At 35.6% G+C, this 27,941-nt stretch overlaps 1 protein-coding gene across 1 annotated transcript; it reads left to right on the forward strand.

Annotated features, from left to right (window-relative positions):
- The first annotated feature begins 20,394 nt into the window (after positions 1-20,394).
- On the forward strand, positions 20,395-21,816 carry LOC133334369 (hexokinase-like). Its single transcript, XM_061542663.1, has 2 exons — positions 20,395-20,792; positions 20,943-21,816. Exons 1-2 carry the CDS (start codon positions 20,395-20,397, stop codon positions 21,814-21,816), a joined length of 1,272 nt encoding a protein of 423 aa, XP_061398647.1.
- Positions 21,817-27,941: the final 6,125 nt, after the last annotated feature.

Below are 27,941 nucleotides of genomic sequence, written 5' to 3' on the forward strand. Positions count from 1 at the left end.
AACGCAAGCAAGCGCGAACACACGTACAAACAATCAAACACCACACACTGGTTGTAATTTATATGCTACGTACAACTTGCAACTGCGACATGTTGTAAAACGTTCTTACAACCTTTAGTTGTCCAACAGATTTTAGTGGCGCCTTCTCACGGCATCACTGTTTGGCTTAATTGCGGAAGCGGAAGTTTTATACCACAAAGTACACACGCACAGTTATATTGTGTGTGAGAGAGAGAAAAATAGAGAGAACAAGTGTTTGGTCTCAGTGTGTTGAGGCTTCTGCAAAGAACACGTGCACACATACGCTCCCATGTCCCAACACACACTCGTCATTGTTTGTCTCTGAGACGTCGAAGCGAAAAAACAGCTGTTTTTTAACTACCCATAACCAAACAACGTGCTTAGTTTGGGTGCGTGCCACCATCTCTCTCTGTAGTATTTTAATATTTGTTTACTGCTCTCCCAGAGAGTGCATGTGATAGAGAGGGAGAGCGCGCAAAGCTAAACAAATATCTCCGGCATTGAATGCATGTTTACATTATTTGCCTGTGTAACGGAGCAACTCTTCCTTGTGTTTGTTTTGGCTTTTGGTGTTTCTGTCTGACTTCGTGTTAACGACCAAAAGCCGGTTCGTGTTTTGCTTTCGCCAAATACTCGTTGTGTTGTTGCTGTGAACCAGTGCAAGAGTGTGCGTGTGTCCTGTGTCTCTGTGGTGCCAGAGTTTTTGGTTTGTATTGTGGCCGTGTAAAACTCCTCCATTGACACCTTGAATACTACAACAACGACAACAAAAACAACAAGCAGCAGCTGAGAATTTTTGCAAACAAACAACAAATCGAGAGTTAAGCCAGGGATACCGGCTGCCGACCCACCGAGTGAACGAACGAACGATAGTAGCAACAAAAATTGACTTTGCCGTTGTGAATCTCAAACAGAGAAAACAAAAACACAACCACTGAAACGGAGTGGAAGCAACAACCACAACACCGACAACAAAAACAACAACTGAGGAGAATACTGGGAACAGGAAAAACAAATCTCTGTGTGGAAATTGTATTTTCTATTCAAAACAATGCCTTCACTGCAACAGGTATGTAAATAAAACAAGTAATGAAAGAGGGAATGATTGAAATGAAAACGAGGTGGGGAGAAGATTGGAGGAAAACCCATAACAAAGCTCCCACAATGTAATCAAGTGGAGAGGGGGGGGGGGCGAGGGGAGTATGACAAACACAAATACTTTTACACGTGTTGTATACTCATTGCTTGGAAATGGTTTTTGTTTTTATTGTTGTTGGTTTGCACTTCAAGTCTTCACAATGACCATTTATGACTCGATGCTTGACGATGATGATGGGCTGTTGAGTCAGTCATTCAGTCAGCCTGTCTGTGTGATGAGTTAAGATTGTCATCTCTCATTTCTTGCCATGCAATTTGAATGTGTCAATGTAAATGAGTGTGTCATTTTTTTATCCTGTTTGGGGGTTTTTATTGTTGTGGCAGTTGGCCTTTGCCCTTTTTATGGTTGTGTGAAAAAGAGATTTTTTGCTGTTTGCTGGTTTGTTGATATTTTGTTGCTGCTGTTGCATGAATTTTCCTATGACATGTGGTTTTTCCCCTTGACTCAAGTTTTCAGGATGTTGTCATAAAGTGTGTGTGAGTGTCTGTGTTAATAAATGCAGTGACATTGTAGGAAATGCAATAATGAACAAGAACATTTGTTGACTTCTCTTAACCTTTTCCGTGTCGTAAATGGATTTTCATCTACTTTCTTTATTTAGAAAATTATATATATTTTTAATTAGTTAAAAAAAAATCTATCACAAAAAATGAGCTATTACACTGTGCAACAAGTATTTGGAGGGTGGACAATTCTATATGAGAATGAAAGCTCTTGGCGAATATATTTAGAAACTGTAAGGAAAAATTCGCCATAGGTCATTTTTTTTAGTTTATGGCGTGATGGATATTATTATCTGATAAATGATATATTTGTTTGGGGCTATTTAATTTTTTTTTTTTGAAAGTACATCTCTGCAGTCAAATCGAATGAGGAATATTTTTTGTAAATATCCTACTTCTATATCGAGTTCTTGTGCTTCTTTTTTGGTTCTTATTTTCTTGAACCGTAAACTAAATACCACAAAAGGATTTTTTTAACATCCAAATATTCTACAAAAATGTCAGTTAGAAGATTTTAGATAGTGTGCTCACAGACAAGAAATTTATCCTCAATAACGCGACTTTCCCAGAAATCCTGAATATCTTCGAACACTAACACATTTCATACAAATTGTAGTTTATCCGATGCAACAAGATTTGGGGGCTGGAAAACTTCTTGTGGGTCTGAAAGCGTATTATGGCGTGATGTTTTTTTTTTTGCTGGTAACTCTAAAGTTCATTAAGAAAAACATTTATATCATTATGTGCGGCAATTGCAGATCTTCAGTCAAACCGAATGAGATATCGTAAAAAGTGGACCAATATGGGTAATTTTTGCTAGGAGGATTCGGTTGAAAATCATACCGCTATATGGGGGCTATCGTAAAAAATTGGCCAATATATCAATTTTTGGTAGGGGGATGTGTTACGCAATGAGAACCCAAAATAGCCAATTCAATTTGTTACCAAAAAATCCGAAATTTGGGAGATACCGCCATATGGGGGCTATAGTAAACAGTGGATCAGTGAATTTTGATAAATTTTAGTAGGAGGATGTATTACGCAATAAAAACAAAAAATACCAAATTACAACTGAATTCGGTTGAAAAGCCAACTAAAAAATCTTTAAAATACCTTATACTGGAGGGTACCGTTATATGGGGACTATATCAAAATATGGGCCCATTTTCAAACCATTTCAATACCAAACCTTCTAGGAGTAATAGTAATGTGTGTGCAAAATTTCAAAGCTCTATATTAAATATTGCGAGCTATTCCGCGATTTCAGCAGACAAACAAAGGGACATGAAAAAATCGGCAAAAAAGGGGTCCTGATGAATATTTCAAGTCGTTGCAAACTGAATGTCAATTTAATAACGACTCCATCTTAGTATTTGTAATATGGCTCAGTTTTTTAAATAGATATCACGTTTTAAGTTTAAGTTTTTCTGCAACTCGGTGAATTTATAAGTTTCCAAACAAATTTTAAATATTCCTCCTGTGGCTCTTAGCCTTCTATGAAAATACTTCTTGCATTCTATGAGACCTCTTGGCCTTCTATGAGACCTCTTGACCTTCAATGAGACTTTTTGGTCTTCTATAATATGACCTCTTCTACACAAATGCATTTATGACTTCTATAAGAGCTCATAGGCCAAATCACCTTCACTAAGATGTTATATGAAAAAACATCTTGGCCTTCAATAAGAATACTTCTTGGGCTTCTATAAGAATACCTCTTGTTCTTTCGTAAGAAACTTCTATAAGAATACATCTTATCGTTTTATAAAAATACTTATTGGCCTTCTATGAGACCTCTTGGTCTTCTATAAGAGGCCAAGTGTCTCTTGGAGGTCCTCTGGGATTTCTATGAAACTTCTTAATCTTCTATAATGGCACATAGAACTAATTGCCTTTTCTAAGATGATCACATCGCATTCTATAAAAATCTCCTTTGGTATTCTAAATGAATACCTCTTAGCCTACTAAATGTAGATATCTTGGTCTTCTACAAGAAGAATACCACCTGGCTTCAAATGAGAACCCCACCTGGCTTTATATGAGAAAGCCACTTGGCCTTATATGAGAATACCTCTTGGCCTTCAAAAGAAGACTTTTTGGGCTTCTATAAGAAAACCTCTTGTCTTTCATAAGAAACTTCTATAAGAATATATCTTAGACTTCTATGAAAATACCTCTTGACATTCTATGAGTCCTTTTGACCTTCTGTAAGACCTCTTGGCCTTCTATAAGATCTCTTGGCCTTCTGTGAGACCTCTTTTTGTTATATAATATGACCTCTTCTATAGGACTTCTATACTGTCTCTTTGGCCTAATTGCATTCTTTAGGATGATCACATGGCATTGTATAAGAAGCTTCATCGATATTCTAAATGAAGACCTCATAGCCTTCTAAATGAAGACTTCTTGGCCTACTAAATGTAGATATCTTGGCCTTCTACAAGAGGACCCGCAGTACTTCCATAAGAATAGCACCAGACTTTATATGAGAAAACCAGTTATTTTTATATGAGAATACCTCTTGGTCTTCAATAAGAAGACTTATTGGGCTTTTATAAGAAGACCTCTATCTTAGCGTGCTAAGAAAATATTTCTTGGTATTCTATGAGATCTCTCGGTCTTCTATAATATGACCTCTTCCCTTACCCTTCTATACAAATACATCTTTGACTTCTATAATTGCTCATAGACTAAATAGCCTTCTCTAAGAGAATCGAATGGCATTTTATATGAAGCTCCTTTGGTATTCTAATTGAAGACCTCATGTCCTACTAAATTCTAAATGAAGATATCTTGGTCTTCTATGAGAAGACTTCATGGCCTTCAACAAGAAGACTTCATGGCCTACAACAAGAAGACTTCATGGCCTACAACAAGAAGTACTTCCATAGGAATACCGCCTGGCTTTTTATGAGAAATCCACTTGGTCTTATATTAGGCTACCTCTTGGCCTTCCATACGAAGACTTAATGGATTTCTATAAGAATATTTCTCGGAATTCTATATGAATGCCCTCTTGACCTTGCACCAAAATACTTCTCGTATTATATAAGAAGACTTATCGGTCTTGACCTTCTATAGGACTAGCTCTTAGCATTTTACAAAACAGTTCTGTTGGCCCACCATAAGCAAACCTTTTGGACTTCAATAAGAATACTTCGTGGCATTTTAAATGAAGACCTCTTGGTCTCCTAAATGAAAACATTTGGTCCTACTATAAGAATATCTCTTGGCCTTCTGTAAGAAGATTTATTGGCCTTCTATAAAAATACCCCTTTGCGTTTTATAAGAATACCTCTTGGTATTCTATAAGAAGTCATCATGGTCTTATATTAGAATAAGAATTCTGTAGGAATACCTTTTGCCTTCACTAGGCCTTCTATAAGATATCCACTTGTATGTCTACTATAAAAACCTCATGAGCTTCTATGGAAAGACTTCTTGAGATGACCACATGACCTTTATGAGAACACCTCTCGACCTTCTATAAGAAAACATCTTGGCCTTCCATTAGAAAAACTTTTGGCTTTCTATAATAATACCACTGGGCTTTAAATAAGAACACCTCTTAAAATTCTATAATAAGACCACTTGGCCTTTTATAAGAACACTTCTTGGTCTTTATAACAAGATATCTTAGCCTTCTATAAGAAGACCCTTTTGTATTATAAATAATCAGAGTCTTCTATAAAAGGAATGCTGGGCCCTATATTAGAAGATTCCGTGGCCTCTTATTAGAAGGCCCCTTGCCTCTTGGTATAGCAATAATCATTTATTAAACTCTTTAATCACTTTAAATGTTAATTCCTCACCCCATTCTGCCCCCACCCATTCCGCAATATTACTTTTGTCTTAACCAATATCGATCTTAACTCTGTCGCCTAGACCGCATTCAATAAAAAAGTTCAACTCATCGTTGTTTATGCCTAAGAAGGCGTGTAAAGTTCATGGAAACCATGAAAGACAAAAAAAAAACGCAAAACAAAAAAGCGAATAGAAAACTTCTTCTCACCATTGAACATTTTGAAGTGACAAACATCAGAGTTTCTATCATTGCCTCAACGTTAAAGGAACAGAAAAAAATAAAAAAAGACGATGCTTGCAACAAAGTTTTGCCATAAATTATTCAATACAATGCAGCGGGTGCGGGAACACGCTCGCAACTTAGTAGGTGTTTAAGTGGTTTCTTATGATGCTGACGAAGTAGCATATGGCGGTGGTTAGGAGACAGACAAACACATTGGCAGTGTCAGCTTCTGCTTCGGCTTCGGCTTCTTAAATATTTGTCTATGTGCTAACGAATTTGATGAAATTAATCACAGCTGAAGTATGAAGTAACAAAGACAAAGTACGATTTAATTAGTAAAATTAAATCTCACAACAACTTTTTATGCCCCCGATCCAAACCCAAACCGATACTTCTTTTTTGTTTGTATCCCCTACGGAGCAGTATCTGTAAGGAGGACTGCCTACTTTCTATTCAGTCATTTATCAGTTTTGTTTGTTAGAAAGCGGTTAAGGAAGACGTCCGTCCGGGCGGGATGGAGGGCGTCTTATTTTTTTCTTTAGAAAAAAGAAGAAAAAAACAAAATCAAATGAAAATGGGAAGCAAAGCAAAGAAAAGAAAAAAAATAAGCGTTGGAGAAAATGTAGCGGAAACCCAAGTACAATACACTCAACATATGAACTACATAAAATACTATTAAATTATACAGATGATGACAATGATGATGACGGTGACGATGAACACAATGACGAGGACGTCGTCGACGATGATGTTAGTGGTGGCGGTGATGTTGCATTCGACTTTGCTGGCAATGTTGTTAACTAAGCTTGCGATGTGCGTGTGTTGACATCCACAATGAAGTGGCTTGGAGATTGGTTTCGGTTGATACAAAGGTTTGCATAGGAAAACCTGTTGTTGGTAATGATAATTGTAGTCCATTGTTGTGCGATGAAGGCAGATCCTTGATATCTATGAGAGGAATCCAGGGAATATTTTCGTTGAAGAGACTTCTTCTATATGTTATATTTTTGACTTTTTGTAGGATTTCCCTTTGATGACCTCCCCAACTTCTAACAGAAATCATATATACCTCTCATACGAATACCTACTGACCTTCCATAAGAAGTATTCACTAGGCTTTTATTATACATCTTAGACTTCTATGATATAAAATTATGAGCTCTTATAGGAAGCAAAAATGTATGTTTTTATACCCTACTCAACTATGTTGCCAGGGTATTGTAGCTTTGTGCAGCTCAAGAGTTTAGACCCACCTTTACCTCGACTAGCTGAGTCGATCTAGACATGTGTGTCCGTCCGTCCGTCTGTCCATTATAATTTGTAAACACGATACAGGCCACATTTATGGACCAAGCTTCACGAAATTTTGCATGTAGGGAGGGTTCGGTCCAATAAAGACCCCTATTGGTTTTGGTAAAGATCGGTTAATATTTAGGGGGTGAAATGGACCAAATACTTAATTGTTGTCGGTTTTTCTGGTCGCTCCAGAGGCCGCAATTATGGCCCAAAAATCGCGAATTTGCATGGAGAAGGGGATTGGACCAACGAATAAGCAAGCATGTTTTGATAAAGATCGGTCAATATTTAGCGGGTCAAATCGACCCTGACTTTTGTGTGAAAAATTACAAAATTTGCATTCTACGGCGTATATATTCACACCCGAATGACATAGACCCGAGAAGTTGTTAGTATATCCGAAGAGGACCTTTAAATTGATACCAAGTATATTGTCATATGTGCTCGGATGTGAGAGTTACTCTTAAATATTTACAGGTAATTACGTATTCAGATATTATTTAGTAACCCATTACCACACAGGAGGGCGGAAATATAGCGCTGATCGCTTTAAAATATTTCATGAGGTTCCAGTTATGGTCAAGGGTAATGCCTACAATTTTCGGTGATGATCAGATAATAATATTGGGATAAAGTGGACCGAAAACAAAATTTTTTGTATTTTCTTCGGGCCGATCTATAATCCACAATGGGAATAATACCATCACAACACAAGGGAAGGGAATGTAGACATGTAATTAGAAGGGCTGTACTGAACATTAGTAATAATTGTTGGCCTCTAGTTGGTCAAGATGTTTCAAATATCGCGAAATATTGCCCAAGTTAAGAATATAGAACCACAGAAAGTTAGTTTTTTTGTGGAAGTTGTGTAGGGTATCATATGGTCGGACTCGTCCTACTATACTGCTCCGCTCACTGGTTTTTAAATACCCCTTAACTCTGAGTATTTTCTTTTTATATCGGGACCTCTTGGCAAAAGAAGTCTTGGCTTCAATAACAAGGCCTGCTGATCTTCGATAAAGGTGCTCTTGACCTTCTACCTAAAAATCTATCGGATTTCTATAAGAAGCCTAAGGCGTTTCTATATGTAGACTAATTGGTCTCCTGAAAAAAAATAATATTAATCGTCTACAAGAAGACCACTTGAAGGAATATCGATTTGAGTTCTATAAGAAGCCCTCTTGGCTTTTTATAGGTGGATCGCTTCTGAAAAGAAGACTTGTTGACTTTTAGAAGACTCCTTGAACTATTACAAAAATATATTTGCCCCTTTATGAAATGATCTCATGTCCCCCGTTTCATGGTTTTTCTATCTTGGCCTTTTAAATGGAGACCTCTTGACCTTTTATAAGAAGTCCTCTTGTTCTTATATAAAACAACCTTTAGATATTCTAAAAGAAGACATACAAACGAGTTCTTTGCTTCTATGAAAAGAAGTCTTGGCCTTTTATAAGAAGACCACTTGGGTTTCTATAGGAAGACATAAACAGATATGTTGGTCATCTATAAGAAGATCCCGTAGAAGAAGACCTTATACATTTTTATAAGAATATCTCTTAATCAACTTTAATGAGACCTTCTGACCACCTATAATAATAGCTCTCGGATTTCTATAAGAAAATCACGTGAACACCCACAAGAAAACAATGTGGCTTTCTATAAAAATACCAATAAGGAGACCTCTTTGTCATCTTGGCCTTCTCTAAAAAGGCCTTTCACCTACAGAAACACCTCTTGACATTGTTCTTAGGCGATAGAAGTCTTAAAGGCCTTAAAATGCCTTTTTAGGCGATAGAAAATTAAAATGCCTTTTTTCTGCGATAGAAGCCTTTAAAGGCCTTAAAATGCCTTTTTTAGGCGATAGAAAATTAAAACGCCTTTTTTAGGCGATAGAAGCCTTTAAAGGCCTTAAAATGCCTTTTTAGGCGATAGAAGCCTTTAAAGGCCTCAAAATTCCTTTTTTAGGCGATAGAAGCCTTTAAAGGCCTTAAAATGCTTTTTTAGGCGATAGAAGCCTTTAAAGGCCTTAAAATGTCTTTTTTAGGCGATAGAAGCCTTCAAACGTCTTAAAATACCTTTTTAGGAGATAGAAGCCTTTAAAGGCCTTAAATGCCCTTTTTTAGGCGATAGAAGCCATTAAAGGCCTTAAAATGCCTTTTTTAGGCGATAGAAGCCTTCGAAGGCTTTAAAATGTCTTTTTAGGCGATAGAAGCCTTTAAAGGTCTTAAAATGTCTATTTAGGCGATAGTAGGCTTTAAAGACCCTAAAATGCCCTTTTTAGGCGATAGAAGCTATTAAAGGTCTTAAAATGCCTTTTTTAGGCGATAGAAGCCTTTAAAGGCCTTAAAATGCCTTTTTAAGGCGATATAAGCCTTTAAAGGCCTTAAAATGTCTTTCTTAGGCGATAGAAGGCTTTAAGGCCCTAAAATGCCTTTTTTAGGCGATAGAAAATTAAAATGCCTTTTTTAGGCGATAGAAGTCTTCAAAGGCCTTAAAATGTCTTTGTTAGGCGATTGAAAATTAAAATGCCTTTTTTTAGGCGATAGAAGCCTTTAAAGACCTTAAAATGCCTTTTTAAGGCGATAGAAGCCTTTAAAGGCCTTCTAAGGAGGCCTTTTAGCCTTTTGTAGGATGCTCTATGAGATATTCTATCTTCTTGGCTGTCTATAAGAAGCCCCCATTGGTGCTCCATAGAAATGTCTATCGGACTTCTATAAGAAGTTCTCGAAAGTTTTTATAAGAAGATTTATTGGAAATTATCTGAACATTCAATGAGAAGACATTTTGAGGAGGCTTTCTATAGAACCTATCGAAAACAAATAAGATGGCCAATTGACTACCTATATGAAGATTTCATGACCTTCTATAATGACACATTTTTTGCTTTGTATAAGAAGAATTCTTAGGCTTCTATAAAAAGACTTCTCCACTTTCTATAATAAGACCACTAGGGCTTTGTCACTCTACAGGAAGATCAATTGACCCCTATAAGAGGATTTATTGGTCTCAATAGGAAGTCGATTTCTTATTCTATAAAAATACCAATTGGCTTTTTTAAAAGGGAAACTTTGTACCTCTATATCGAGCCATATTCGCCAAAAAAGAGTAACCCTCAAATTTGAAATTTTACAGGAGCAGGATTCAGATTTAATAAAGCTATTATTTTGAAATTTAGAACTATAGTTTTGTTGTACACTAGTTTCGTTTTAAACTATAGTTCTAAATTTCAAAATAATAGCTTTATAAAAATCTGAATTTATTAAATAAACCTTCTCCTGTAAAATTTCAAATTTGAGGGTTACGTTTTTTGGCGAATATGGCTCGATATAATGAATAAGACTAAAAAAGACTAAAGACTAAGAAGACTAATTGAACTCTTATAAGAAGGACTCTGGGTTAGAAGGAGACCTCTTGGTCATCTTGGCCTTCTCTAAAAAGGCCTTTGGCCTACAGAAACACCTCTTGACATTCTTTTTAGGCGATATAAGCCTTTAAAGGCCTTAAAATGCCTTTTTTTAGGCAATTGGAGCCTTTAAAGGCCTTCTAAGGGGGCCTTTTAGCCTTTCTTCTGCAAAAAAAAATATCTTAATCTTATATGATAAGATGTTTGGTATGAAGATGGCTCGGACTTCTATAACACGATCTCTTGACATTCTATAAAAATACCTCTTGGCCTTCTCAAAGAAGATCTATTGACCTATTTTATGAAGGTATTCATGGTATTCTATAAGGACACATTTCGGATTTCTATAAGAAATCTTCTATAAATATATTTTGCTCATCTGGCTCCTGGCCATTCATACCAATACCTAGTCGATTTTAAAAGAAGACATGTGACATACTACAGACATCTGACCTATAAGAAGAACCCTTTGCCTTCTTTAAGAATACCTTTTGGCTTTCTAAAAGGAGGCCCATTAGCTTCCATAAGGAGACCTTTTGGTTCTCAAAATTAAGTGGTCTTGGCTTGCTATTAGAAGACATCTTGGTCTTCATAAAGGAGACATCTAGGTTTTTTGTATGAAGAATGCTTGGCCTTCTATAAATTTACGTCAGCACCTTCTATAAGAAAATAATAAGACATCTTGGTGAAGAGATTTGCTATTGCAAATTTGCAAAATGACCTTTTTTACATATACCTCGGCGAGTTTTATAAGAATACATGCGGGCCTTGTACAGAAAAGAATCTAGGATTCCTATAAGAAGGTATCTTTGCCTTCTTGGCATTCTACAAGACTTCTAGGACTTCTGTTAAAATACCTTTATGGCTTTTGGAAGAAGATATCTTGAACTTCTACAAGAAGACCTCTTGGCCTTCTATAAGACGTTTTTTGGCCTTCTATAATACCACCTGACTGCCTTCAGGATTACCCCTTGTCCTTACATAATAAGACCACCAGACTTCTATAAGAGTGCCTCTTGACCTTCTATAAGAAGACCTGTTTGCTTTTTTACGTGAAGGTCTCTTGAGTCTGTTGTGCCTGTCACGAGATCTATTGACCTTCCCCTGGCCTTTTATAAGGATATATTTTGGCTTTCAAGAGAACAAATTATGGCTTTCTATATTAAAAACCTTTGAAAACCTATAACACCTCTTGGCCTTCTTAAATAAGATTTCTTGAAAGGTATTTCTTCAAAGGTATTACCTTTGAATCTTTTATAAAAACACCTCTTGGTCTTTTATAAAATATAAAATAAATACGTTTTGGCCTTATATCACTTATTTCATTTCTATGGGAACACCCATTGATCCGAAAAAATATCGTTAGAACGTTTTTTGTCTGTAAAAGACCTTTAGAACTTTTGTCTGTGAAAGGGCTTTAAAAGGTCTGATGTTAAAAAAGTCCTTTAGACAGTTCTGATATAGTCCTCTGTCTAAGGAGTACCTTTTGCAGGCCTTCCTTAGTCTACAGAAAATCCAGACAATACCAATTTGCCCTAACAAAATATTATACAAGGTCTTCAGATGGTCTGTGAAAAACTTCAAATGAATTTAGGCTTGTAAAACTATTTGTAGAAAGTCCTCATATAGTGATTTGTCTATAGAATACCTATAGTAGATCTTCTTTCCTCATAACATACGGTATTCTATTAGTAGCAGACATTCGGAACGTTTTTGGTTTATAGGTTTTCTGAAGATCTGCTGACAAGAGAAGGCTTTCACAACGTATTTGTTTTATAGAAGACCTTTAGCAGATGTTCTATGTATAGAAGAGCTTCAAATGTTTATAAAAAAACATTACAAAATTTACTTTCTCATAGGAAATCCCGCTATAAAAAATCATCCATAAAATATACCTACTATTTTCAAATATTTTTCTATATTTTGGGTTTCGATTTTCAGCCATATTAGGTGTATATTTATGTTTTGAATTCTCAGGGTAGACCCAATATAACGGCAATCCGAATTATTCTGTAATTTGGGCAAGTTTTTCAACCGACTTGGCTTTAATTTTGGGTTCTCATAGGTTTTATAATCTTCCAACCAACAATATGTTGGGGGAATGGAAAATTTCTTATGGTGAATATATTATTAACCCAAAAGGACAAATTTGCCATAGTTTGAAGTTTTTGAGTTATGTCGTGACGATTTTTTTTTGTGAGGGTGAGGGAGAAGTAGAGTACCAATGGGCCTATCTTTGAAATTTGTCTAGGCTTGGTAAAGATAATAAGTTCAACAAATTTGGGTTCAAATCATATGGTCCGTTTGCATGATATTACAAAATTAATTTTTTGCACAATTTGGCTCATTTTGTGGGCGAGGTACCAGAAGAAGTGGCCCGATATTCCTCGTCTTCGAACTTGAAATAAGTTTTTGAAGAAATATTAGGATTTGCAAAGTTTGGATGAAATCGGTTACTACCTTCGAGAGTTATCATGTGCACCAGGCAATCAGACGGGCATTTGTAAATCGTCTCCAAATTGTCTGAAACGGATTTGTCCCAAAGAAACATGGGGTCTTAAACCAATATTTCGATTAGGTATATTTTTGCCATATCAAAGCCATAGGGATGATGTTATAAAAATGTCACTCTTAAGTTTTAACTTGCGTTCCCAAAGACAAGAAATTGATATTCGTAAGATTCTAACGCCCTTTACTAATTTTACACGATCATGTTCAAAAATTTTTATAACTACGAAGGCTAATAAATTTTGTATAAAAACTGTCGGATCTTCGGTTTCATCCCCACAAGGAATTTTCCCCATTTTCATTTTTCACAGTTATGGGCCCACATTTTGGTAATTGCGTCACCCCCAATTTTCCGTACTTTGTTTTTCAACAGTCTATTTCGTTATGTTCCAGGCCCTATTCCAAATCTCTGATCTGAGTGCCTGTGGTATTGTATTTTTATGCAATTTATCATGAAATAATCCCTATATTTATATCCCGATCGATTTTAGGTATTTGAAATGTCAACCTAGTAATGGAGGGTGTACAAAATTCAGGTCCAGCCGAACTTAACCTTGTTTTTGCTTAAGATTTGTCTGTAGCCGATTATGGGTTAACTTGAGCTGCATAAGACCTTTTTGGTGTAGAAATACTGCGTTTTTGAGAAGACTACGTTGTTTTTCTATAATAATAGCCTGAGAGATACTATTCCAGATGAAGCCATTTCTCTTGACTCAAAGGAGAATAGTTGACCTAATACTCTCTATTCGGTAGTATTAATAGGGTTCAGCACTTCTTGGGAACATCTTAACCTCCAGCTAGTTTTATAGCAACACCCAACTTACAAATACCTTTGCCTATCCCCATGGATGTAGGAATACAAAAGGTCGGTCCAACCGATTTTAACCTGGTTTTTTATTAAGATTACTATAAAGCTTATTATTGGTTCGATTGAGTTGCATCTGCCTCTTTTTGAGTAGACATACCATTCTTCTTTGAAAAGATCCATTGCTTTTCTGTAGAAATATTTTTAGATAACCTATTGGCATTATATCAGCGGACATATTTTCATTCTCCTCAAAGAAGAGCGATTGGGCCGATATCATTTATTAGATAGAACTAATAGTGTTCCGTATAGACCAATCTCTCTTTTGGAAAATCTAAACGTACCCTCCTGTTATCCTGTTATGTTTTAAAGAAGCATCCAACTTGGGAGAAATCTTCACCTACTCTCATGGGTGTGTGAATCATTTATTGCACTGCATCATAACAAAAGCCAGATATGTTCTCTACCACGTTGGAGTATTGCCACAAGTTTAATCGAATTTATTTCTCACTCTCCTGCAAAAAAAAAAAAAAAAAAAAAAAAACACCCGCACACACACACATACGCACCCCTGAACATACATAATTTCTTACAAACATCTGTAGACACGATGTGCATAAAGTTAAGTAATCTGATTAAGATCGAGTCGCTTGCATGTGTTTGAGTGTGAGTATGTGTGTGTGCGTCGGTGTGGGTGTACGTGTTCATAGTTTAGTTTGTTCATTCTTCTTCTACTATTCTTTGTCTCCCACTACAACTAGTTGCTGCAGCTATTCATAGTCTATGGTGATATACTATCATCCTGTGTTATTCTCTGGTGTCCTTTTTCCCAGTTTCTTCCTCTTCTTCGTTGGTGTGTGGCTGTTGGTGACATTATTAAATGAATCAGGTGGATGGTTGGCTGGCTGGTGATAATGATTACCGTTGGTATGAGGCGTCCATATGGTTAGTTTCGAAATAACAGACTGCATCTTTGTCTGATGCTGCTGCTGTTTAGTGGCTGGCTGGCCGCTTGGTTGGTTGTCTAGTTGGGGTTGTCTCTAACAGAAGCAACAGCTTCCATGTTAAGTGGAATAACAACGGGAGATATTTAACAAAAAAAAAAAGTCTGTTGTAGCCAATGGTTAGGGTTAGTAGCGAAATTATCATCTGCAGTACTACCAGTCAGGTATGGATTAAAAGATTCAAAGTTATGGCAATGCCAATGACAAGAACGAAGAAAAAAATAGAATCTCATCATCAAATACCAGTTAATCGGCCATAAACTCGACAATGGAATAAAATCAACCGGAAGATAAGTTATGGAGTGTTTGTATACCTTGCGGTGTTGTCTTGTTGTCGTCATGGTTAATATTAAGAAGGGGAGATTTGCAGAAAATCTAACCTGTTGATTTGACAGTGATTGGATAATAACAAAAATAAAGTGATTTAAAAATAGCCATAGACCACTAGAGACTTAGAGAGCATCGATATTGTTTATACATGGTTAATGGTTAGGTTAACTATTAAAAATCACTTCATCAACATTGGAGTATTTCTAGTGGGGTAAACATGGAAGGAAAAAAGAACTCCTTAAAATATCTTCTTTATGCCCTCCTCTCCACATTATGGAGGGGTATATTTTGTCCTTCCGAAATATTCTCCACAGACGAATTGCTGTGTTTTTAAAATAACTCTGGTTCCGACCACTCTATTCCAAGGTTTAAAAAGGTTGCAACCTGTATTGGTTGCGAACAAAGAGCTTTCGGAGACAAATGGAAGGGTTTAACCGAGTAGTGGAGTAGATGCAGGCCCTAGTCCACATGTAGGTCTAGAACTACTAGCGCTTACCGCAAGTAGTTGTCTTTCTTCTACTGCTATTGGTTGTGGATGGATTTCAGGCAATACTCTTAAATACTTCTTATTGGTTCATAGGCTGGGTTACTGTTTTTGTGTAAATGTTATTTATTCCTGCTTCAGCTAGGGGTCGTTTCTTGTACCATTGGTCATATTTCTGTATACACTGTTCGACAAAATCGAGGTAAAAATGACCGGGTTTCTAAATATTTGAAAAGGATATTCACATAATAAAACCAACAATACTGCGGTTCAATCAATTTATCATGTTTGTTTACTAGAATTCTAATGATATGAAATAAGGTATTGAAACCGGTTTTATTGTCTGAATATCCGGTTCAAAAATTTGGAAAACCGGTTCATTTTTATCTCGAAATTTATTTTTTTTGACGTATTTGGCATAACAATATATGTTTTTAGAGAATAATTAAAACGAATCCGAATGTTCTACATACCAACCGGTTTTATTATCTGAATATTTGGTTCAAACATTTTGAAACCCCCTTCTTTTCATCTCGAAATTTATTTATTTTTTTACGAATTTGACATAAGAATTTATGTTTTTAGGGAGTAATTCGAACGAAGCCGAAAGATATACATACACTGGTTAGTATTTTTTATATTCGGTTCAAAAATTCGGAAAACCGGTTCTTTTTACCTCGATTTTTTTATATATTTGGCTTAGAGAATAATTTTGACGAGTGCGAAAGTTCTACATACTAAGGAATGTATACATAATTTATTCAAATACATACATATTGGGTTTTAATGACATGAAACGGGTAAGATAGAGAATAGACCATTAAAACGTTAAAATATCGATTTATCGTCTTTGAGATCTGTACCTAAAATCTTCTGAGGAACATTTTTGTAGAACATTGCAAGGATGAAAAATCACATCTTGAGATAATTGATATCCGGTTCAATGAATTAAGGACGGAAAGGGCACACAAGGAATCGAGTTAGAAGGACGAAATGGACGAAACAAATTCCTCATTCAATTTTACTGAAGAAATGTAATCTCAAAAAATACATGTAAAATAAGGTCGCCAGTATGAGATTGACCTATGGCGAATGTTTGTCTCTGTGGTTTTCATATACTCACTCAGGTCTTTCATCCCCAAAAGAAAAATTTTGGTCTGTAGAAGACTTTTTGTAAATGTGATGAGGTTGTAGTTAAAAAAATATATTTTTTTAAAAGAACATTTTATTTTAGATTTATCCCTATCCGTTTCCTCGGATCCATTGTTCTCACCTTTTTTATATTTTTGTCCTGTTCAATGAAGATATATCGTCTGGAGGTATAACTAAGTCATTGACGGCGTTGGCTGGCTTACAATTTGCTTCGACAACAGCTCAGTCTTTGGGTCGTAGTTCTCATCAGAGAGTTAGTCCTACAAAAGATCTTCTACTCAAAAAATCTTTAGTAGGTCCATACGGATGACCGATAGAAAGCCGTAAAGTGATATCTTAGAAATTCTTGTGCGTACAGAATACTTTAAGAAACTTTTCTTTAAGGAAGTCGTCTTAGGATGAACATAGTCTTTCGCCTATTAATACCATCACTATAACTTCCGTTCAGAGTATTCCACCAGTTGGTATTCTGTCTATAGAAAAGCTTCAGAGGACATTTTATATGTTTTCTCTTTTTGCAAAACAACCTAATTGACTTATATTTTGATATTCCTACCAAAAATCTTCAGTTTAGGTTCACCTTTAGATATGTTCCCTATGAAAATGTCTCGCCCAAAAATAGGTACACATTGTCGAAGCCAAGTGAATATATTTTGGCGTTCCGGGTTATTCGGGTTAAAAAATCTTCCTGTATATAGATCCAAGTTTTTGATATTGCCTCCAGTTTCAGTATTTTGAAGATTTGTATAGCATTTTACACCGGAAATTACTGTAATTTGGAATTCGGGTTCATGAATGACAAAAGAAAGTGCAAAAATTTAAATTAGCCCCCGCCTTTTTATTATAATTTTGAAGTCATTAGGTTCATTTTACAACCGAAATGAGTGCAATTTCATATTGTGGGTTCTTAATGGGCAAACACAATCTTCAACGTATATTTGTAATGTAGTTCCAGTTTTTAACAGAGTCCCCAAATAAAGGTCCCTATTCCTTTTTCATTTGTTGAAGGTTACTGTCTATTTTTTTATCCTGTAATTTTCTTACTTCTGATACTTCGTTTTCACAGGAGAATAAAAATATTCTTTGGGCTTATAGATGACCCTAAAAATAGAGATATAAAAGCACTCCACCATACATTTTGTCTATGAAATATTTTCATATGGTATTCTGTATATAGATGTCATGCAGTAGGTGTCCTCTACACTAAAGAGGGTATTTTTCATAATATTCCTTTGTCTCTACAGGTACTAATCTATTCTGTCTGTAGATGCTCACCTGAAGGTAATAACCCTGTAGAAGACATGCAGATATCCTACTATATATGAATGTTTTCTGTCGATACAAGATATTGCCTTAACCTTGAAGGCCTATAAGAGGCCTCGAAACTGGTCTTAGTGTATAAAGACCTGTTGCAGTATACATTCAGATTGCGTTCTTTCTACAGATGACCCTTATACGCGTTCAGGGTATAGAAAATCAGCTTCGAAGAATCATCTATACTAATAAAAGAGTAAAGTGATTGACTGATTTAACGATTCATCAACGTCCAGACGAAACGGCTGAAGCTAGAATCTTGACATTTTGGTTGAGGGTCACTCTTGGTCCAAAAGTGACAGGTAGTGGTCCAAAGGTGGCTGGGTTTTTGGAAATTAGTACTAGAACGGTACGAAAAGTACTAAATGTGAGGTGGTCCAAAGGTGGCTAGGTTTTTGGAAATTAGTACTAGAACGGTACGACAAGTACTAAATGTGATACCATTTGTATTTGGCGAAACGGTAGATCTGAAACTCTTAAATTTTAAATGAAGTTCACTGATGGAGTGTATAGATATAGCAAAGGGCTTTGGAAATTCGAACTATAAGTATGCGAAAAGTACTAAAATGTACTAAATTTGGAACAATTTTCTAGCATGTGAATGGATAGAGCTAAAACTTGAAATTTGGAATGCGAATTAGGGTTGGGAAGTAGGGTCGATATAAAGAGATGGTTTTGAAACCGTGTACTCATGTGTACGAAAAGTACTATATGGTACTATATTTGGTACAAATTTAATTTTAAAGTAAAAATCGAGCTGGAATCCTGAAAATTGGAATTAACATAACCGTCGAAGTGTAGGATTAGGATATGTATGTAGTTTTCGAAATCTTTTACTTATGTGTACGAAAAGTACTAAATCGTACTACAATTGGTACAATTTGGATTTGTGTGAACCGATATAGCTGGAACAATGAAATTTGCAGTAAGGATCCCTGTTGGGGTGTAGTATTGGGATCAGGATTCAGTTCAAGAAAAATAATACTTATGGGTACTAAATTTGGTACAATTTAAATTTTTATTGGACCGATGAAGCTATAATCCTGAAATTTGAAGTTAGGATCACTGTTGGGGTGTGAGATTGAAATATGTAGAAGTTCCCAAACCTTGTACTAATGTGTACTAAATTTGGTACAATTTGAATTGTGGGTTAAGCGATAGAGTTGAAATTCTGAAGCATGGATTTAGGACCACTGTGAGACTGTAAGTTTGGGTTAAGTAGGAGGTTTTGGAAATTCGTACTACGGTGTACTAAATTTGCTACAATTTGAATTGTGGGCGAACCGATAGAGTTGAAATCTTGTAACTTGGATTTAGGATCACTGTGGGAATCCTAAAATTTGAATTTGGAATCATTCTGGGGTGTAGGATCGGAGTATGCAGAAGATTTGTTGGATGGTTGAGGCGGGTACTTATGGAAATAATGTGTGCTAAATTGAACTAATTTTGGTAAAATTTGAATTTGGATGAACCTCTAAAGCTAGAAACATGAAATTTGGTACTAAATAGTGGATTGCTTAGTTGTTCTGACATCTGCAGTTTTCTATGAAACTAAAATAATATGTTAATACGTGTTTAAATATTTCCCACATTCGATTACGAAGTAGCGGGCATATGCTAGTATATTTATAAATGTATCTTCCAACTTTTGAAAGTGGTCTGTCTATGGAATACTATGAGAAGGGCTTCTGTTTAGGATTGCCTGTCAGTAGAGGTTCCTGGGAAGGTCGTCTGTTTATTAAATTGAAGGCATTTTGCCTATAAATTGTCTTTTGATAAAATATCTTTAGTTGTATACGACCAGTAGAAGGGTTAAGGTATAGTCGAAACGGATGTGGACTGTCTAAAAAAATGTATCCATAAAGTCTTCTGTGGTGAAAAAGGATCTGGTCTGATACAAGATATCATGAAAAGTTCTGCGGCAGAAAAAATGTTGTCTACAAAATTTTATTTTCAATCAGATGCATCTCCATCTGATTGTTGCCTAGTCTGAATTGCCTAAGACCCATTGTACTCCTTGGCGTGGTAAAGACATTTCTGTTGCAGACTGAATACTGCACCCATACCAATCGAATTTTCGCCTGTTGTTAATGTTGCTAAAGTTCTTAATCGAATTTACAATTCTGAGTGTCTGTAATTTTGTATTTCGTTTTCGTAGAGTATAAAGCAACCTCATGACAATCCTCATTGTTCGACCGGGCTGAACTTAAGGAAGTTCTTTTAATGATATGGGGAATATGGTAAATATTAGTGCGGGAAGAGACCAATTATATGTTTAAATATACTCGTAAATTTGAGGTTTGTGAAGTTCTACCCTAATATTTAAAAAAAATGACAAGTCTTCAAAATTGTTTGCATATACATATTTGTATTTCTTTGGAACACATAATGGACGAAGATGAGCAATTCAAAAGGATTCAAAAAATCTGCAACCCATTCGAAATAAAAATTGAACAACTAGCGCAAATTAAAAATCAAATGTTAGATGAAATTAATTCAAGTTCTGAAATTCCAACAAATCTTAAGAAGTCCTTGACATTTCTACAAGATTTACCAACTGGTTGTGAACATGGACGCTATTTGGTCATACATCTGGAGGATATCAATTTTCGCATACATTTATATCACATGCGTGGTGGAAATGATCCTATTGTCAACTCAGAATTTTATGAAATTTTACCGGATCTATTGTTAGGCGGAGGAATTGAATTATTTGCCAATATTGCAAATTCGTTGCAGCTATTTTTGAAAAAGTTACAATTGGAACGTGAACCACTGACGCTGGTGTTTGTTTTCCCCATCCCCTTGAGGCAGGAGAATGTGGAGGAGGTTTATTTTACGGAATACACAAAACGTTTTAATTTCAAGAAATTTTTTAATGAAGAAATCAATATTTTCAAATATTTGGATTCCACTATAAAATCTAAATGTCCCAGAGTAGAGTTGGCTGCTGTGGTAAATGAAGCTACCTCTGTGTTCTTTGCAGGATCGTGGAAGCATTCCAAGTGCTTAATGGGTATATGTTTGGGTTCGGAAGATACCAGTGTTGCTTATACAGAGAAAACTGAAAATATTCCCCCTCCAAATGTTTTATGCCCTGCAAAACCCTTTGTTATTAGCCATCTCGATTGGGGTGTTTTTGGTGAAAATGGTTGCCTGGATCATATACGCCATGAATTAGATATAGAAGTTGACAAATTATCGCTACATCCCCGGAAACGAATTTACGAAAAACTAATTTGTGGCCATTATATGGGAGAATTGGCGCGGCAAATATTTCTGCTCTGCACCCGAGAGAATATTTTATTTAATGGTGATATTGGAAAACATTTAACGGTTCCTTTCTCATTTAATCTCCGCCACATCTGTGAAGTGCTAGTAGAATCTCCGGATAATTTTGATAATACTCGTTTAATGTTTGATCGTTTGGGTATCATGAAGCCTACGGATAATGAATGCCTTAAAGTAAAGTATATTTTGGAATGCCTCGTAAGACGTTCTGCTACCTTGTTGGCAGTGGGTTGTGCATGTCTTTTGGAACGAGTAGAGGAATCTCATGTGTTGATCTGCATTGAGGGAAGCTTTTATGAAAATAATTTAATTTATCAGCAGTTTCTCGGGGATTGTCTTGAAAAATTGCTACCGGAAGGCAAAACATTTGAATTGAAATGTGTGGACCAGGCGATTGATATTGGTGCAGCAGTTTTGGCCGCTGTCAGTCAGCAACAGAAATTTCTTTACCAGGCCATGGAGGACAATGGGGCTGAAGTTATTCAGACTAGCCAACAATCAACTACAGATGAATCTTAAATAAAATAAATGTAATTAAAAATAAAATTCAAGAAATTAATTTTCACCTCCACTTGTGCACATTTTCCTATCGAAATGGTAGTAATTTAGCATTCCGGTTTCAATGACAAATTCTCTATGAGATAGGGTTCCATGAAGGCACCAAGAAATTGGTGTATTGCTGGTCTCATAAAAAATGAAAACTTCTATACAAAAATTACCACACATTTGCCCTATTTATTAGAACTTTTTTTAATAACATCCGGCAACATTCTTATCGAAACTGTTTTACATTCTTAGTGCTGCAGTGCGTATGCATATTGACGTGCTTCATACGCCGTATTGTACCGTCATTTTGTGATTATTTGCATATATAAAAAATTAACCCATCAATTTTCGTTATTTTAAGTGGTTTTATCGCCGAAGTAAATATTTTTTTCGAAACTTTTTTTTAAACATCTTAGTGCCGTCCGATGTGCTTTATACTCCATATTGTATCAGAATTTTTGCTTCAGCGTATATAAAGATATGTACATTCCATCTATTTTCTGTGAAAAAATGTCCGAATTTTATTTTTTTGGATTTTTGAATTTCGAGCCTCAAAATCGATGATTTGCACCATATGTATTTGTTTCAGCAAAATTTTACCACGTAGAGGAATTAACAGAAGTAATGGACCAATTTTATTTTTCATGCCCTGAAAACAAAATGAATGTTCCAAATTACAGACATTAATGTTGAAAAACTGAGGTGGAAAAATAAAACGGGACATTTAAACGGGAAATATTTTGAAGCACTAACCTATATTGAATAATTTTTGAAAAAAGTAAATCAGATATACCGAATTATAGCTACTTCGATGTGAAAAATTGAATTAAAAAGTCAATAACACCGGACGTTTTTGTGGGGAGATACATATATCAAAAATATCACCTATATAACAAAAAGGTGTTTTACCCTACAATATCCTGGTATGCCAAATTACAGCCACTACAGTGGGAAAAGCGGCTTAAACCAGACCTAAAACCGATATACCGACAATGAGGTTCTATCTTTATATGGGGGTTATGTCAAAATATAGAGCTATATTCATAATTTTCTATAAATATCTATGCAAGCTTTTAAGAACCTCAATAAAAACTTGGACCTATATAGATCATGTTCGCCAAGGAAATGTTTTACTATTTATTATCCCAGAATATCATATAATAGCCACTACAATAGGAAAATACGATCTAAAACCTAACCTAAAAACGAAATACACCTAAGTCAGTTTTTACACGGTAGATTGGTTCCAGAAGAAGCCGTGTAAAAAAGGGAATTCCCCTAAATAAGTGCTATTCACATTTGCTTTGACCAGTAATAATTGTTTGTACGCGATAAAGGGGAATTCAATGAAATCTTTAACCTAGTGTTCGCAAACTATCGATACTATCGATGGTTTAAGACTTTTTTCTTTCATAAATACTTTTTTGTTCTTTGTTTTTTGTTTTGCTCGCAAAAATTAAATTTGACAAAAAATTTAAGTACATAAAATTTCAAATCGTGCTAAATGGAATAAAATCGTGTAAAAAAATTAAAAATATTCAATTTTCAAACCGTGTTATATAAAAACCGTGTAAAAACAGACTTAGGTGTACTGACAAAAGAGGCGCTACTTCATGTGGGAGCTATGCCAAAGTATGGACCTATATTCAAAGTATCATCATTTTCTATATATGTATATGCCAACCTTTAAGAACCCCTTTATAACAAATTACATTCACATCGCTGGATTTAAACCTTCAAAATACCGAAAATGGGTCGGTTTCCTTATGCGGGTACTACACCAAAACGTGATTATTTTTGATAGTAAGATTCGACAACCCATGCATTTTGTGAATCGAATCGAGAAATCAAAATACAGTTTAAAATATCGAATATTGGGAGTCATCCGAAAATAGGGTCCCAATATTGATAATTTGTTGTAAAAAGATATTCTAATCAGGGATTACCAGAAATACCAAATTATGGATACTACCTAGATTTTCTGCTCAATGAGAATCCAAAATAAAAAATACAGTCAATTTGGTTGAAACACGTGCCCAAACTCGTCAAAATATCGAAATTTGGTATGTAGCGTTATATTGGGAGGCTATCGCAAAAAAGTGGACCAGTATTGATAATTTTTAATAGGACGATTTTCTAACCAATGAGGACCGCAAATCCAAATTTTACAACCGGTTTGGTTCAAAAACGTACCCAAAAGCTTCAATGTACCAATTATTGATGGGGGGTACTTGACCGGAATCTTGGACCAATAATTAATAATTTTTAGTGCGAAGATTTTCTAACCAGTGAGGATCTCTAATATTACAGTTTAATCAATTTTTTTTTGAAAAACGTACCCAAAAGCTTCAAAAAATCGAATAGTGAGGGGTATCGTTATACGGGGGCTACACAGAAACATGGTCCCAATATTGACAATTTTTAGTAGGAAGATTTTCTAACCAGTGAGAACCAGAAATACCAAATTATGGTCTGTTAGGTTGAAAAATGTGCCCAAAAGCTTTAAAATATCGAATGGGATACCGTTATACAGTGGGCTTATATAGATACGTTTTGGTAGATAGATTCCAAAATAATGAGAATCCAAAAGAAACCAGTAAGGAAAGCAGTAAAGTCGGACTGGGCCGACTATATAATAACCTATTTTCACGGACGAAATATATATAGGAGCTATATCTAAATCTGGATCGATTTTCACGAAACTTATCGCACATCAAATATATATATATGTATATATGTACACATCAAATATATATATATGTAAATATATATATATGTATATATATATATATATACACATCGTGCAAATCGAAATATATATAGGGACTTTAGTGTAGCATTTCCATAAAATGGGATGAAAATATATATGAGAGCTATATCTAAATCTGGATCGATTTTCACAAAGCTTATCGCACATTATTCTACGCTATGCCAAATTTCGTGCAAATCGAAAGAAAATCGGATGAAAATATATATGGCAGCTATATATAAATCTGAACCGATTTTCCCCAATTTCAATAGGGTTCGTCCTTGGGCCAAAAAATGAGCTGTACCAAATTTTATCAAAATGTCCGACTGAGAAAGTGATTCTATGTATATTTTCAAAAGGAACCATTTCTCTATCTCGTTTCCTTTTGCCTGTTACAAACATATGCACAAAGGCATAATACCCTGTACCACACTGTGGTGAAGGGTATAACAACTGTTGTCAATTTGGTTGAAAGTCTATGGTTGGGATATTGGGGGCTATTCTAAAAAGAAAATGTATCCAAAAATTCCAAAATATCAAATATTCGTGGGTACTGTTATACAGGGGTTACATTAAAGCATGGACCAATGTAGATACTTTTTGTTATGGAGATTTTCTGTTCAATGATAATCAGTAATTTGATACCAATTCTGTTCGAAAAACGTAACCAAAAATCTTCAGAGTACCGAATATTGGGCTACAGTTATATTTGGAGCTGCCCAGAATCTTGGTCCCCAAAACGGATCATTTTCGGTAGGGAGATTTTTTGTTCAATAAGAATATCTAATATTAAATTTAAACCAATTTTGTTAAAAAAAAGTGCACAAAAACTTCAAAATATCGAATATTGAGGGCTACCATTACACAGAGGATACCTCGAAACAGGGGCCCATATTTATGATTTTTAGAAGGACCAAGTTCTAACGAGTGAGAATCTGAAATACCTAATTACAGTTGATTCAAAATACCGTTAACTGGGGATACCGTTATATGGGGCTACCAGGGATAATAATTGAAAGCCACGTAGGTTTAAAAATACGGCTCAAATATTTGAAATGCCGAAAATGGGTGCAACATTAAAGTTGGAGCTATGTCAAAACATGGTCCTAGCTATATATTAAAAATGCGATGCAATGTGTTTTTATTCATCACGGATCTGAAAATCCAAAGAATAGTCACTTTGGTTTGAACATGTGGCCAAAAGCCTTTGAAATACGTAAAATGGCTCGGTATCGCCATAAAGGGGCTATATCAAAAAGTGCACAGATATAACCTAGTTTCAATATTAAAAATTCCTTTTCTTTGTCCTCCTTACTATCTTCGCAGTATGAATGCAAAGAAACAAAGATCTCCCTCCGATTGTAAGGAGTTGAACATCATTTAACCTGACCAAGAATTTAATTCAAACGAATATTTTGAGGCTTTGGGTACTGACAAAGCCTCAAAATAACACACGCCACATAGGATTACCAAATAATACAACATTTTCCAATAAGAATAAAATAACTTGAAAATTCGATGGATTTGGCCACAAAATAATTTAAAGTTTTTGTTGTACTGATACAATAGTTGGCCTATTGTTGCAACAACAACAATAAACAATGCATTTTATATTTATTTTGCAGTAAATCCAAATCGAAGTCCACCTCCTTGCCCAACTTCATATTCTATTTTATAAAAATATATACACCACAAAACAAACTCCAATCAGAAATGCCATTGAATCGGAAGGTTAATTGATAGTTGACCAGACATGGCAAATATCCGGATATTAAATTTTCAATTTAACAGTAACGAATCCAATCGAATAACAACGGCAACAACAACGACGACGACAGAAAAAACCGAAATTGAATATCAACGGCACAGCAAATAACCAAGCGATTATCGTTCCGTTCGATGAGAGAATTAGAAGAGTGGGAGTGTGTGTGTGGGTGAGCAAGTGCAAACACTGGGGCGACGCGTCTCATTTCTAGTAACCTTTATAAGCTTCACATACCCGGTAATAATAATAGTGATGATGATGATGCTGAAGGGATTGCAGGGTCAGGCGATATTGGGAAAATGAAAAGTCACAACTAAAGGTCCCCTAGTTGTTTGGTCGGTTTTTTTGCGGTTTTTAGGCATTGAAGGGGTTATAAGCGCGTCACATTTGCCATGTCATTGTACTTGCAATGTGATGATATGCTTTTAAACTATTACACGATTTGGCGATGGTAATACATGTACCACTATTTGTATGAGTGTGTGTGTATGTGTGCGAACCTAGAAGTGTGGGTGGTGGCTTATAAGCTAAACTTTGATTTTGTGTTTGGCAGTAACAACAATGATATTGTTACCGCTCTTATAGCTAGTTAACCATCGAACCATGTCATGATGTTGCTAAATATGAAGGTAATGATCCAGGGGATTGAAGGCGGAATGCATGCATGCCACTGCAGGCATGAATAGGTGAATTGGTTAGATTTCAAATCGGTGTGTGTGTGAGATGGTATTGGTGCGTCAGATTTAATGCCAGACTAGTGTGTTTTTGTCATCACCCGCTTCCATGTAATTTTTTCCCTTATATTGTAAACTAGTTGTCGTCCGTAGATAGGTGTGTGTGTGCATGCATGAGTATGCCTGGGTCTTACCGACACAAATCGCTGAACAATACAATGTGCGCTCGTGTGTATAACGATGCCTTGGCTTTATTGGTAACATTGCATGCCCGTTTTGCCATGGCTGGGATATTCGCCACATTATTATGTCAGTGAGTAGTAGATGTGTGTGTGTGAGTGTGTGTGTGCGTATACAATATATTTACAAAACGCATTTGGGTTACAATGTTTACACAAATATTTACGGATAATCTGTTGATTTCAAAGCTAAGGGATTATTATGCAATTTTTCTTCGTTTCTTGTGTGTGTCTCTGTGAATAGGGATAATGTGTGGGTGTGTGTGTGCGATTGTGTGTTTGAGTTTGTGTGCAAGTACACACTCCTTTGTGTGTGTGTGTGTGTGGGAGTGCGTCGGAATATCATTTTGTGTTCATTGTATTACGACCACTTGTTTGTTTGTTGTTGCCATTTATTTTACTTTTTTCGGTTTTCGGTCTTTTTTCCTTCGTTTCGGAATTTCGTTGATAATAATGATGCGGATGATACTCATCGTTGAAGTCGTCGTCATCATTTGTTGTCGTCCTTATCATCATTGTAACAAGGACAAGATACAGCCAACGATGCCATCGACAATAAACATTGAGTGGTTTATATATTTTTTTAGTTTGTTTGTTTCTTAAGGAAACAAAAAGGCAAACTTCAAGATGAAATATGACGAATTATAATTGTGGCTTATAAAATAGCAATA

This window comes from Musca vetustissima, unplaced genomic scaffold, assembly GCF_032173495.1.
Source record: "Musca vetustissima isolate MV318-11 ecotype Yass unplaced genomic scaffold, APGP_CSIRO_Mvet_v1 utg2553, whole genome shotgun sequence".
In the NCBI taxonomy this organism is placed as follows: Eukaryota; Metazoa; Arthropoda; class Insecta; order Diptera; family Muscidae; genus Musca; species Musca vetustissima.